Below are 15,599 nucleotides of genomic sequence, written 5' to 3'. Positions count from 1 at the left end.
TCTCTCTCTCTCTCTCTCTCTCTCCCTCTCATTAAGATAGAGTGAAGAAAAAACAAACTCTACATCTCTGACGTTACGGTATTCAATATTTCATGGGAACCAATGAACTGAGGATCGAGGCTGGTCTTGCAGTGCTGGAGAAAACCTGTCTCAGCTCGAGCGTGAACAGAGAGAATCAGGGGTCACCCGGTTCAAGAAGCCCTTCTCTCCTTCCCCATATCTCACCATCTCTCTCTTCTTGGGCATTCCCCTGGTGATGGGCACTCTAAGTGGGACTGGGATATATTATATATATATATGATGGAGAGAGATCTGTTGGAATGATATGAAAAGGAGAGAGAGTGAGAAGTGGCACTTACTTCTTAAGAGCTTTCCCTCTGATCCCTGATGGTTCGGTCTCCAGCCTCTGGCAGATTTGCCTTTGACTCCAGGCACGCACGCGCACACACACACACACACACACACACACACACACACACACACACACACACACACACACACTGAGTGTCACACTCACACCATCCCCTTTATCAGCACTACACATAAAGATGTGACACTTGAGGAATCCCTCTCAAGTCACAGACTGAATGTGCTGACAGCCACAAAGTCATGCTGGAGCTGCTAGTCAGATCATGACACCTTCATTTTGCTCATGTACAGATTGGACTAGATTTCGCCACAAAACACAGTTTCGGTTATTTATTCACCTGTACCGGGTTAAGGAAATCTATAAAAAATATTGTGTTCCCGTTGATGAAGTAAACAAAGCCTGGTGCCAGATCTGTTTGTGCTCTTTCCAACATATATGCTGTCATTGTTGAGCCAACGTATATGCTGTCATTGTTGAGCCAACGTATATGCTGTCATTGTTGAGCCAAGAGTGACAGGGAGCATAATAGCACAAACAGACCGGCTCTCAGGCTGAATTAGACAGTGATTGATGAAATGTTTTCTGAGCCTCTTCTTCCGTGTGTGCAGGGACACAACATCTTCTCCAACCTGTCGTCCAGAGAATACGGGGACCTCATGCAGCTTTTGAAACAGTCCATCCTGGCCACAGACCTCACTCTATACTTTGAGTATGTACCTTATTGTATCCGGCTGATGGGATTTGATGTAGACATATTTGACGATATCGTCTCATACAGCATAAAGGGTAGAGCAGTCAGTTATTTGTTTTGTCAATATTATAGCGGGTTTCATCTTAATTTTTTCTTTTTTTACACACCAACAGGTAAGAATGCATTGTTTATCTTCTCATGCTCCCAGCTTGGTTAGATAACAGATATTCTAGTCTGTACTGCCTCCTTGTGGATTGGATATCACTCACACTCGAATGAACAAAATGGCCTAGAATCCATCCTTCCTCTCTTTTAGGAACAGGAGCACGTTTTTTGAGCTGGTCAACAAAGGCGAATACAATTGGAACGTGAAAGGCCACAGAGACATGTGTAGGTAAGTAAATCATTGTGATGCAGAAAACGTATTTCTTTTGAGGGCATTGTGTGTGTTTCAACTGAGATTACGAATGTCTGACTGAACTTTCACAGGTCCATGTTGATGACAGCATGTGACTTGGGGGCCGTCACCAAACCCTGGGAAATATCACGCAAGGTAAAAAGGGCAGGGTATTTCATTCACGCACACCGGAAAAGTGTATATTAGGATATTGTGAATACTCTCAGGCCTGGCCTGTATTGTAGAAGTCCTTGTATTCTCTCATGCTAACAGTTGTTCTGATGTTCTCCTGTTAGGTGGCAGAACTGGTCACCAGTGAGTTTTTTGAGCAGGGGGACAGAGAGAGATCTGAACTGAAGCTCACCCCATCTGTGAGTTCATCATCATATGAGCAAATCTCACTGTTGCTTTGGGCTATATAAAGCCTATGACATAGGCAGTGGTGAAAGTAAGGCTGTATGGTTCGGTACGGCGTCCCGGCTAAATGAATAGTGGGGGTACACTGTACAGGTAAAGCATTGTTTATTTCACCTTTATTTAACCAGGTAGGCCAGTTGAGAACAAGTTCTCATTTACAACTGCGACCTGGCCAAGATAAATCAAAGCAGTGCGACAAAAACAACAACACAGAGTTACACGTGGATAAACAAACGTACAGTCAATAACACAATATAAAAATCTGTATACAGTGTGTGCAAATGAGGTAAGGCAATAAATAGGCCAATAGTGGCAAAGTAATGACAATTTAGCAATTTACACTGGAGTGAAATATGTGCAGATGAGGATGTGCAAGTAGAAATACTGGTGTGCAAAAGAGCAGAAAAACAAAAACAAATGTGGGGATGAGGTAGGTAGTTGGTTGGATGGGCTATTTATAGATGGGCTGTGGGCTCTGACAGCTGACGCTTAAAGTTAGTGAGGGAGATATAAGTCTCCAACTTCAGTGATTTTTGCAATTCGTTCCAGTCATTGGCAGCAGAGAACTGGAAGGAAAGGCGGCCAAAGTAGGTTTTGGCTTTGGGGATGACCAGTGAAATATCACACCTGCTGGAGCGTGTGCTACAGGTGGGTGTTGCTATGGTGACCAGTGAGCTGAGATAAGGCGGTGCTTTACCTAGCGTTGAAGCTCGTTTGGAGGTTTGTTAACACAGTGTCCAAAGAAGGGCCAGATGTATACAGAATGGTGTCGCCTGCATAGTGGTGGATCAAAGAATAACACGCAGCAAGAGTGACATTATTGATATATACAGAGAAAAGAGTCGGCCCGAGAATTGAACCCTGTGGCACCCCCATAGAGACTGCCAGAGGTCCGGACAACAGGCCCTCTGATTTGACACACTGAACTCTATCTCAGAAGTAGTTAGTGAACCAGGCGAGGCAATCAATAGAGAAACCAAGGCTGTTGAGTCTTCCTATAAGAATGCTGTGATTGACAGAGTTGAAAGCCTTGGCCAGGTCGATGAAGACGGCTGCACAGTACTGTCTTTTATTGATGGTTGTTATAATATCGTTTAGAACCTGAGGTCCACCCGTGACCAGCTCGGAAACTAGATTGCACAGCGGAGAAGGTATGGTGGGATTCTAAATGGTCAGTGATCTGTTTATTAACTTGGCTTTCAAAGACTTTAGAAAGGCAGGGCATGATGGATATAATCTGAAACAGTTTGGGTCTAGAGTGTCTCCCCCTTTGAAGAGGGGGATGACCGCGGCCGCTTTCCAATCTTTAGGAATTTCAGACGATACGAAAGAGAGGTTGAACAGGCCTGTAATAGGGGTTGCAACAATGGTGGCGGATAATTTTAGAAAGAGAGGGTCCAGATTGTCTAGCCCAGCTGATTTGTAGAGATCCAGATTTTGCAGCTCTTTCAGAACACCAGCTGTCTGGATTTGGGTGAAGGAGAAGCGGGGGGGGGGGGGGGGGGGCTTGGGCGATCACAATAATTCCCCAAAAATATCAAGAAAACTGTAGGCTTTTACACCATTATTTATCATTACTGCATGTCAGAGGCATGAAAAATGAACGCATGGCCTTGAAAACCGGTGGTATAGCCTTACGCTCCGAAATGCGATGTGGTTCGACAAGAAGCTTGTGCACACATAGGAGGTTCTGCACCGGGAAAGAAATTCAATCTACTCTCACCCCTGGCCATAGGATTTATAGTCCAGACATGGTTCACTTGTTACATAGAGCTTGCATCACACGGTGTGAGAGAGGAGAGTTGTCAACTCGTACATAGTGTCCCTCTACAGTAGGGTTCCCTGACTGGAACCCAAGTTTTCAGCGCAAAATTGTTTAATTGTTGGACTGTCAAAAAAAACACCAGCAAATCAGCTCCAAGTGATTTGAATAGTGTTCCAAAGTTTTCCCACACATAACAGAGAGGTATACTGTATGTGATCGTATACTATACTGTATGTGATCGTATATACAAATGTAAGCAAGGTTTGAAATGATTATGTTTTAATCAAATATTATATCTGTTTGGGCTTCTTATGCTCTAAAATTGATTTGTAATTACATTCTGTCCCTCTGACCATCCGCTCAAGAAAAATTCATCTCGTTGATGATCCCTGCTCTACAGTACCTTAAGCAGTATTTGGACTAGGTTTTTAATTAGGCGGCTCTGTATGTCCTAGAATAATGCTCTTGCACAAGCCTGTTACCAAACACGTACAACATCAATTAAACCTCTGCCCCTGTCTATAGTTTACAGAAAGAAGTGACAACGACACCTTCCTCTAATCCCATTGGCTGCCGTGTCCTTCTAACCTGTGTACAACAGGGGCCATAAAATTTATCATAACTCTTCCATGAATGATTTTTAAAAAATCCTGCAAGATAATCCTAGATAAATATAGATTCAGTGTCTTACTTTGGTCAGCCTTGACATGAGGCAACCCATCGTTCTACACTGAGTGTACAAAACATTAGGAACACCTTCCCAATATTGAGCTGCATCCCTTTTTCCCCTCAGAACAGCCTCAATGTTGACTCCAATGCTTCCCACAGTTGTGTCACGTTTGATGGATGTCCTTTGGGTGGTGGACCATTCTTGATACACACAGGAAACTGTTGACAGTGAAAAACCCAGCAGTGTTGCAGTTCTTGACACACTCAAACCGGTGTGCCTGGCACCTACTACCATACCCTGTTCAAAGGCACTTAAATATTTTGTCTGGCCCATTCACCCTCTGAATAGCACACATACACAATCCATGTCTCAATTGTCTCAAGGCTTAAAAACCCTTCATCTACCTTCATCTACACTGATTGAAGTGGATTGAACAGGTGGCCCCAATAACGGATCCTAGCTTTCACCTGGATTCACCTGGTCAGTCTATGTCATGGAAAGAGCAGGTGTTCCTAATGTTTTGTACACTCAGTGTATATTCTACATGTATAAGTCCTGTATTCAAAGCCAATGCACTAAAATAGAAGAGTTGCTGGTGTTTTATTTTGGAGCTTTGAATTCCAAACGGTGCTGAAGGTTCTTAGGGAGGAGAGCAGAGTAGCGTCCGTCTGTAATTACTGCCAGTTGACTAATCATGCCCGGCCACATTTGTTCCCCTCTGAAGTAGCTAGCTAATGCACTTGCCTCAGGTTGCTTTGCAGCCTGTGTCAAACCCTTTAGCGCTGAGCGTGTGTGTGGGCGTTGTGAATTAAATATTCAAGCGTAGCCCAGTAACTATCTGTGAAGCGCAGCCTCTCTCTCTCTCTCTCTCTCTCTCTCTCTCTCTCTGTGTCTCTCTCTCTCTCTCTGTGTCTCTCTCTCTCTCTCTCTCTGTGTGTGTCTCTCTCTCCCTCTCTCTCTCTCTCTCTCTCTCTCTGTCTCTCTCTCTCTCTCGCTCTCTCTGGGGCCTCAGAAGTTCATGCAGCAAGAGAGGAGACTGAGGCAGAATGGAAAATAGGAACTGGAATGAACTTGTTTGGCATAATGGTAAAGGGTGCATTTTATGCATTCAGTTCTACAACAGTTCTATTGCAGTACTGAAGTGTACATTCATGTTCTAGGACTAGGAGCCACTCCCCCCTTTTCTCATACTCTTATTTTGCCGTTTTCACAACCACAATTATCGGCGCAGTTGCTGGCGTTGGCGCGAAAGGGCTGGGTTTTGATGAATGAACAAGTTGTGGGTGTGTCGAAGCTTGGCCCCTCACTGGCCAATCAGGATGTGCTCCATGGCTAAATAAGTTGTTGCTTCAAGTTGTGTATATTTACAGTCTTTTATGTATTGCCTTGGAATCAAATCCAATTCCAATGTAGACCTATCCCATCTATTCTAAATATGTTAACTTGAACCTGTTTGGAGTCCACATTGTTCTAAGAAATTGCATAGCTTTCAATGTAGAAATATACTGATATAAAGGCTAGGCCTGCTGTGAATTACATTATGAGAATGGACATGCCAAAGATTTTCAATAAGTAAGATTAAAATCATTATTCATAAGGCCTAAAAAAAGAGATTTGAATCAAATTCTTAACAAAACAAAACAACTTGTTTTAAATATGCTATATCTAAGTACACGTCCAGGCTCCATAATTGGTTCCCATGCCCAAATAATATTAAAACAACACAGACTGTGGAGGGTTTTACACACATCTAAACTTTTCATAATGGCCGGACAAAGATCCAATATAAAGAGAAAGGGAGAATGTCCACTCACCGTTGTACTGCTCCCAAATATAATGTTTTATAGACATATTGGAACCATCTTACAGATCGCGTTCACACTTCTCCAGAAGTTGCGTGCCACGGACGTGATAAATAAATTTGGTTTTAATACAATTCTATGAAAAACAAGCAATCTGTCGGGTTTTTTTCAACAACAATAAATACATTCTAAAATCGCTAGCATAAAAAAAGGCACAACGCATTACTGTTGAACCAGCCTTCGTTGTAGTAGGCCTAGGGTAAGGGTAGCCTACGGAGGGCTTGGGTTTAAAAAATAGGAAACGGAAAACAAACAATTGTTACAGGAAAATAACTTCTAAATAGGAGGGTCACTGGTATTCACAGAGGGTTTCATCTCTCGTTTCGTGATGGGCATGGACACATGTAGCCTACATCACGGAGGGGGTTTTACACACGTCCAAAGCATGGCTAAAATAATGTAGGTCTGCCTACAATACATAGATAAAAAGGGAATGTCAGCTCACTGTTTTACTCCTCACAAACTTCATATTTTAATAAAACTTTGGTGATTAAGATTTATTTCCAAGCGGTCTCACGAGCCAAACACTATATCAACAGTCTAGACTAGCCTACTTGATTAAATTGGGCAGGACAAAAAGAAAACAGCCTTAGTTAATTTTTTTTATTTAACCTTAATTTAAACTAATCAAGTCAGTTAAGAACAAATTCTTGTTTACAATGACGGCCTACACCAGCCAAACCCGGACGACGCTGGGCCTATTGTGCACCGCCCAATGGGCCTCCCAATCACGGCCGGATGTGATACAGCCTGGATTCGAACCACAGGTGTCCGAGCTGTGTGCTAGTATTTTAGTACATAAGCCTAAAATGTAGGGCTTAATTGTACACATGTTAAATAGCCTACACAGCCAATCGCCAAATAATGCTTTTGGGAACGGGCAGAAAGCCAAATAATGCTTTTGGGAAAGGACAGAAAGCCAAATAATGCTTTTGGGAAAGGACAGAAAGCCAAATAATGCTTTTGGGAACGGGCAGAAAGCCAAATAATGCTTTTGGGAACGGGCAGAAAGCCAAATAATGCATTTGGGAAAGGACAGAAAGCCAAATAATGCTTTTGGGAAAGGACAGAAAGCCAAATAATGCTTTTGGGAACGGGCAGAAAACCAAATAATGCTTTTGGGAACGGGCAGAAAGCCAAATAATGCTTTTGGGAAAAGACAGAAAGCCAAATAATGCTTTTGGGAACGGGCAGAATGCCAAATAATGCTTTGGGAACGGGCAGAAAACCAAATAATGCTTTTGGGAACGGGCAGAAAGCCAAATAATGCTTTTGGGAAAGGACAGAAAGCCAAATAATGCTTTTGGGAACGGGCAGAAAGCCAAATAATGCTTTTGGGAACGGGCAGAAAGCCAAATAATGCTTTTGGGAAAGGACAGAAAGCCAAATAATGCTTTTGGGAACGGGCAGAAAACCAAATAATGCTTTTGGGAACGGGCAGAAAGCCAAATAATGCTTTTGGGAAAGGACAGAAAGCCAAATAATGCTTTTGGGAACGGGCAGAAAGCCAAATAATGCTTTTGGGAAAGGACAGAAAGCCAAATAATGCTTTTGGGAAAGGACAGAAAAAGTTAATACTGCAGTGACACCTCTTGCATTGAGATGCAGTATCTTAGACCACTGCGCCACTCGGGAGCCCCCCAGCATACTGTCCCCCTCTCATTAAGAGGGGGGGAGGGTATGCTTGGTTTTTAATAAAATATACAGTATCCAGGCACTAAAAGCACATCTTGTCCCATGTGCAGATGGGCTGTGTTTGTCACGACTGGATAAGCTGCATTTCCGCTGTCAAAGTTCATGCCATAACCAACTGTGTTACCGCTAAAACCAGCTTTTGGTTGGTCTTAAACATCCTGACCAGCGCTGCCTGAAATTAGCACTTTAAGGTGTGTGTTTAAGGACACACCTTAAATATATCCACCCCTCCCATCTGAGAGCAAGCATGCTGATGTTAGACAGATAAATTGCCACGAGCGCCGCCTTAATGCCAGAAATAGAGCCATATATGTTATTCTAAGAGGTAGACTGGCTCTGGCAGCCTAAACAGACAAGAACTAAGACTAAACGTGAATCGATTCTCAATTGCAATACGGTTCTAGAAACATAAAGCTCTTTAATTTTATATCACATTAAAATAAATTCACAAATGCAAAATATACATTTACCGGAGCATGCTAGATAGCTAGTTAGCACAGGTGGTCCCTCGATCTTCTATCTCTCGTCCGGAAACACTTGCTGTAACATGAAGAAATGACCGTTTGGAAACACTAACCCTATAAAGGTGTATCAATTTCACCTTTTCTTTTTTGGAAATGATTTCTTGCTGATATGAAAGATAAAGTCCTTGTGCTTCCAAAAGCGTACCGCAGGCGGTGTGTGTTAATGTTCAGACCGAGTATCTGGGCTCTTATGTGTAATGTAATGGAACTGAGAATCATGATCCAGGGCTAGTGTGTCTGTAGGAAGGAAGTGGAACAAACAGTGAAGGAATCATGAGGCTTAAGCGTGTGTTTGTGTTCCAGGCCATTTTTGATCGAAACCGGAAGGACGAGTTGCCGGGGCTGCAGCTGGAGTGGATCGATGGAATCTGTACTCCGCTTTATGAGGTAATCCACCGCAATGCCACCACAGCCTCCCCAAACCCTAAGGGACTCACTACTGCTCTCACTACCACCAAGCACCACTAGCCGAATAGCCCCCTCTACAGAGGAGGCCGTCCTTCGCCTGTCATTGTCCCTAATGACGCCAGCAGTGGAAATGTCACTGCAGTAAACATTCTTTCCTTTTAGAGACACCTCTTAGAAAAATAAGTTGTTTTTTTTAAATCTGAAATAACTCCAAGGACGTGTACTATCTATTTGAGAATACTGCACTAGAATGAGACCTCGTTTCCGGATCTTGAGAATGCCAAGCAAACAAATGAATGAGGGAAGCATTGACGTTAGTGATGATGATACAGTATATTACCTGCTTAACTCCCTTTAATACAGGTATAGTGTGCCTCAACTGCACAGCACTGAAAGAGGGAATGAATAGGGAGAGTCAGCTCTGTGCTCTCATTGTGTGCATGCGTGTGTGGGTGGGTGGGTGCGGATGAGCCAGGTCATGACGTCTGCGGCAGTGAGTGTGTGTGGGAGACCGAGGAAGACTGGATGACTGACTTCCAGGGAAGATCAAGGCCACTGATAAAGACAAGGAGAGTTAGAGGCCAAGAGCACAAAGCAAACAAGTGAGAAATACAGGGAATGCCATACAGTATGCAGACAGTTACAGACATGATTTTTGCCAGATCAATTCTGCCAAAAAAAAAAAAACTGTAAATATGTTTTCACATATATTTTGATTGGCAAACGTAGGCCTACTATATTGTAATATTGGGACAAATATGCTTTCAAACGTTTAATTCAGGAGCAACTTGTGTTCAAAGTGATGGTAGACTGCCATTTTTTCCCCCTACTGCTTTGAAAACTCTACATTATTAGAACAAAGGGATTTGCTTTCTGTGTGTCTTTAGATTCAGACTCACACAGTGCCCTGCAAATGCTCATGTTTAGAGAATGCAGATATACAGCTCACGACCATACCGCCACCAATTAGAGGAGAGAGAGAGAGAGGGGAGCAGGAGGAAGTTCAGAGGCGCCAGGGGTTTCTGTGGGAGGAAGAGCATCTCACTGATCTCCTTCTCCTCGTGCTACTGTGTGGCATATTAATCCCGCGTTATGTAACCTCCCATCTTCAAAGCCTACCAGATAACCATGGCGCTCCGTCTTTATCCCCACTCGTTCCGTCTACTGCACTGGAATACTGATGCTGGAACAAGATAGAGGGGTTTTTAGAATGAAGGAGGAAAGAGAAGAGGGACATTGGCAGGATCCTAGTTGGAAATCCTCCTCTATTCTCCAGCTGTACTAGTCAAACTCTGAGAGATTAAGTTGATCACAGAGTGGGTTTGTCCATCCAAGGTACGTGGCGCTATTACAAGCACCACACACAGGGTGCAATGTCAACTCCCTGACAGGAGTCAGTCTTTACTGAACCCTCACCATCTGTGGATGTGGAGACTGAGTGCTCTAACAACAACCTGCCATGGCGACTAGAAGGGAGCTGGTCCTGTGTAGTGTACGGCCGAGTCCCAAATGGCATCCTATTCCATATGACTTTGGTAAAAAAAAAAAAAAAAAAAGTGCACTATATATAATAAGGTACCATTTGGGACGTACCCTAGTGGTTCTGGTAATGGTAGAACTGTATGAATCAATGTGTCTGGAGCTCTCCAAAATTCGCAGTGGAAACACACCATTTGGAATATTTCATGTTCACTATGGAATGTTGTGGACATACGGTCACTAGGTTCTAGTTTGAAGTGCAAACTAAAAGCCGTCTCTGGAAATGATTATGCATAGCATATGAACGAGAGGCCATGCGGAATCTTTTGATCATGTAAATGTAGTCTTGACTGCTGAACTGCACCCAATTAGAAAACATAACTTCAGTGTACCACCGCAATTGTTGTGTGAGTTTGTGAGTGCACCCTCTGAACACACATGCTTTTCAAATCCCCCCTAGCGGTTGTAACAGGTTTGACAGTTTCAGGCAACAGGCAGTTCCGTAGATCATTTTCTGGCATGAGATTGTACTGATTTGACTCATAAAACATGTATGGAGATGCGCCACGGGCCAGCCATAACTGCACACTGGCGGGGATGATGAGATACTGAGCACATACTCATAGACAATTATTGTAGCGTTTTATAACATTGTGAGTTATTCCACTCATATATATTAATACTGTGTATTGCGTCCTATGTCGCTATGTGTCTTGCATGCCCCAGCCCATCACCACATATAAAGTTCCCTATCCGGATATAAAAGTTATGTGAATTGAATTGATAGCATAAATTAAATTATCCCCTGTTGTCGTGGCGATGTGTACAGTATCTCTTCCTAAATGGCGGCTTTGTGTTTTGTGTCTGTTGTGGAAAGTGTTTGAAACATGGGTTAATTAGTGTGCAATGGGAAGCCAAGTGATTTAGATAATATTTAAAGTAGCCTAAATGCAGTGTAAAGAGAAGAGAACCCCCCACATCTCTGAGGTAATTCATTAAAGGCTGTATGAAAGGCAATGTGTCACAGTGACTGAATTGTCGTTTACAATTCCACAGCAAGAATGACACTAGTAACTAATTACAGTCCAGTGAGTCATTTTTTCTTCATATTAACCCAGTGAGTACCGTCCAACGCTGACATCTATGGACGTTGAAAAGATGTTGAAATTTGGTCTGTCCACAGATGTCCGGTCTAGACCGGACTTGATTCAGCCTAAACATAGACGACTATGATTGGTTGAGATTTGTTCCGGACCGTTCTTGATTTGGCCCCAAAAAAGACGTCTATGATTGGTTCAGATCAAATCAAATCAAATGTTATTAGTCACATGTGCCGAAAACGAGCCCCTAACCAACAATGCGGTTAAAAAATGAATATAAAAAATAAGAATAAGAAATAAAAGTAACAAGTAATGAAAGAGATATGGTCCAAGTTTTGACAGCACAGTACAGTAGAGCATGTATTCCCAAACTGGGGTACGCGTAATACCGTTGGGGGTACGCCAAATAAAAATTCTTCACATTTTCAAACTACATTTATATTTTCCAACGGGGCTATACATTTGGGTGAGGTTTTTCTCTCTCCTGAGTAGCCTCGTTTCACTGCCAAAAATAAAATTCACCCATCTAGTGTTCAGCGAAATAACAACACAATGTCAAATACAGGTATCCTAGTCAAATAATTAACATCCATCACATTAACCGTTACTCTCTCACGGGAAACCTTCACTCTTGCGCAGACATTTAGAAACAAAACATGACAATTTGAAAAACAAGCCACTAAAGTTTTTTGAGCGAGAATAAAGACGACTTTCGAGTAGTAAGACATGTATAAAAGCAACAGATACCATACCTCTCGGAATGCCTGACAGCTTGAAAGACGTTTTGGACACTACGGTGAGAATGGTTAACTTTGTTAAAGCAAGCCCCCTGAACTCTCATGTATTTTCTGCATAATGCAATGATATTGGCAGCGACCATGTAACGCTGTTACCACACACAGAAGTGAGCTGGTTATCAAGAGGTAAAGTATTGACACTTTTTAAAAATTGCGAGACGAGCTTAAAGTTTTCTTTACTGACCATAATTTTCCCTTGTCTGACCACTTGCATGATGAAGAGTTTTTCACACGACTGGCCTATCTGGGTGATGTTTTTTCTCGCCTGAATGATCTGAATCTAGGATTACAGGGACTCTCCGCAACTATATTCAATGTGTGGGACAAAATTGAGGCTATGATTAAGAAGTTGGAGCTCTTCTCTGTCTGCATTAACAAGGACAACACACAGGTCGTTCCATCATTGTGTGATTTTTTATGTGCAAATGAACTCAAGTTTACGGACAATGTCAAGAGGGGGTACGCAGCTGTAGGTTGAATGTTTGAAGGGGTACGGGACTATAAAAAGTTTGGGAACAACTGCAGTAGAGGACAGTACAGTTACGTTTAGTACCAAGTAGAGTACAGTAGAGTACAGTGTAATGTTCTGTATGTTACTGTACTGTACCCTACTGTACTCTACTGCACTAAACTGTACTGCATGGCAATGTGCTCTACTGTAGCCTATTGTACATATCAGGGTGGCAGGTAGCTTAGCAGTCAGATGCATATTTTTTGTATGATGAATAATGTACTATGTGAAAGATGGTCTTCATTTATCTCACTTTATAACACCCTGCCTCTTCTCTCTCTCCCTTCTCGCTCTCTTCTCCCCCTCGCTCTCTTCTCCCTCTCGCTCTCTTCTCCCTCTCTCCAGACATTGGTGAAAATAAACCCCAAGCTCCAGCCAATGGTTGACTTGATCCAGGCTAACAGGGCCAAGTGGGGGGAGCTAAACAAAGAGAGACAACGCAGCCAGAGTGAGTCCAAACCCACAAGCCATTGCAGCAGTGACACCACAGAAACAAGAACTTGTTCTTTGGGCGACACACCTTGCAACACACCTTGCTGTGCAGGTGACCCTCCCAAACCGGCAAGCTAGCTCCTGCTGACCTCTCCAGGCAATATTTCCTCCGCCTCTTAGCTTCTTTACTCTTTAATGCAGCCTGCAGAATAGGCAGTGCAGTGCAGTGCAGTGCAGAGATTTCTTGGGCTCTGCTTGCTTTTGCCACTAGAGATGGGCTTTAGACTGTCGCCATGGTCAAGGTGTTTCCTGCTCCTTCCACAGCTACTTCCTGTGTGGGAAACAGAGAGAGCTGTGTCTGACATGTTAGTCAGAGCAGCGCAGCTAGTTATTCCTCTGACCATTGCAAGTGTGAGGAAACTTCAGACCTCTGTGTCAGAATGGCAAACAGTGATAAGGCAGGTGTAGGAGAAAGCTGCAACCTCACTACAAGGTGCATGGAGTGTATGTAGAGATGACCTAACTGTTGTTTTTCTGTACCGTCATTATGCCATCCCTTACGTTGCTTTCGATATCTGTTGCTAGAATATTGTTCTTGGGGAGGGTGGTTACTCTTTTTTATTTTATTTTGTACATATGACATTTGAAGAGATGGTACTTGCAAGTGCAGTTGTTGATTTGGATGCTTGGCTGATTTGGAGTCATGAAGTTAGCTAGTGTTGAGGGTCAAGGTGTTGGGAACCAGCAGGGCCTGTGGCTACGCTTGCAATGCAAATCGTTCGCTCCACTCCACTCCTTGTGCCTTGTTTGAAAGTCCTTATGAAAAATGCATGGCGTCTTCACACACTGAGATTCTTCTATAGTTTGAGAGATTCTATTTGACCATTCTGAATTTGGTCTTGATCCCCTGTCTCAGTTAGAGAGTATTTAATACATGTAAGTTACGTTAGAAGTATTACTGACCCAGAAGAGTCGTTTTATAAGCCACATGATTGGGAAAGAGATCAATCACACACATAGACAATGTGCCTTTGCAAAATTGTTCTGATCATGTCACGTTTTATGAATAATTTGCCCATTTACAATTAGGCTCCCATCCCATTGGTTTACTAATTTCAACGACGTGCTTGTTTTTAGTCTATGGCCTTTAGATGGCCGCTGCAGGTTGATTTAACAGAGAATGGCTATATATTCTGCTGAAGCTATTTCAGCTGAGGGAAAGGTGCATCGGGAATGTCACACAAATAGTGTAATGGCAGCTCATTCCTTACTAGTGTACCTCAGAATACCATGTCAGTACACAACACAACTAGGTATTCACACCAAAACAAATCGAAACGTACAATTGTTCTAAACTATTAACACGTTTGGATCCCTTTAGAACAGAGCGTGTCCGTGCCGCAGCCGCATTAGGTTCCATGTTGAGGTTTTATTCGGGGTATGAATTGTTGTAGCTTTGTTAATTGGAGTTTAAACATGTAGCTGTGCGCATCGTGTGGCATGGATCTTTGTGCTACTGTATTTGAGTTGAAACAAATTGACGGTGGGAAATTGAATTGCATGAGGTGTGACTACAGTATTGAAATCAAACTGCTATGGATGTAGCAAACAAAAACCTGAGCCAACAAATACCTCGTATTTTGAACTTTATTATTAATATGCATATGACTATTTAATTTAATTGCATGGATTATACAATTGCATCATGTTTGGTGAAGTATTAACATTGCTGTAATATTTTTATTACATTTGGTTTCAAATGTGGCCAATTTCTACTTGGTACTGTCTTCTTTAGCATTTGGAAACAGCTTATTGTATTTCTTCATGTTTTCCCTCTGTTACTACCAATGGTTTATATATACACTAGAAGACTGACAGGGGGCGCTGTTTTGAAGCCACCTCACCTCCATCTTGGCACTCCCTCACCGTTGTAAAAAATATTTTGGATTGTATGGAAATGCATTTATTAATGTTTACCTTTGATTTAGCCAAGTTTATTCTATTACAGACACCTTAATGCATACTTTTAAAGTATATTATGTCAGCTAAACATACACATTTTAAGTAAATAACACAAATAAAAACATGTTCCTTAAAGTATCATTTTTAAGTTCAAAACAAATATTCAAATAAATGTAATTTTGTCCTTGAAACATTTCATTGAAATACTGTCGAAATCCATTCATTCCTATGGAGGACTGCTCCCACTGGGGAGTGCCAATATGGCCGACCAGCGGCTTCAAGCCTCTCATTGGCCAATACATGGCATAGCAATTCAGGGTTTATATACATCATTGGTTACTACTCTTTTCTCATTAAGCTAGGTGAACTTGATGGACCTATACAGGCATGTTACTGGAAAATGTGCAATGTTTTTGTTAAGTTGAAATAAAAATGTGCTGCTAGTTGTCTGTGCCTTCATTATTTTGCAAGGCTGTGTAAGGGATTCCATTCTCTAACGAAGAGTACACATGCACAATT

General features: G+C 42.4%; 1 protein-coding gene across 1 annotated transcript in view; it reads left to right on the top strand.

Annotated features, from left to right (window-relative positions):
• The window catches only part of LOC139406036 (phosphodiesterase 11a), a 52,979-nt gene extending 37,869 nt beyond the window's left edge, over positions 1-15,110 (top strand). Inside the window, exons 15-20 of the mRNA XM_071148500.1 lie at positions 979-1,079; positions 1,378-1,455; positions 1,551-1,614; positions 1,755-1,829; positions 8,695-8,778; positions 13,032-15,110. Of these exons, the coding sequence (XP_071004601.1) occupies positions 979-1,079; positions 1,378-1,455; positions 1,551-1,614; positions 1,755-1,829; positions 8,695-8,778; positions 13,032-13,256 (627 nt within the window). The 3' untranslated portion in view covers positions 13,257-15,110. The remainder of the gene's footprint in view (positions 1-978; positions 1,080-1,377; positions 1,456-1,550; positions 1,615-1,754; positions 1,830-8,694; positions 8,779-13,031) is intronic.
• The last annotated feature ends 489 nt before the right edge of the window (positions 15,111-15,599 follow it).

Source organism: Oncorhynchus clarkii, chromosome 3 (assembly GCF_045791955.1).
Source record: "Oncorhynchus clarkii lewisi isolate Uvic-CL-2024 chromosome 3, UVic_Ocla_1.0, whole genome shotgun sequence".
NCBI classification, from domain to species: domain Eukaryota; kingdom Metazoa; phylum Chordata; class Actinopteri; order Salmoniformes; family Salmonidae; genus Oncorhynchus; species Oncorhynchus clarkii.
The sequence above is the reverse complement of the archived record's forward strand: the minus strand, read 5'-3'. Positions and strand labels throughout refer to the sequence as shown.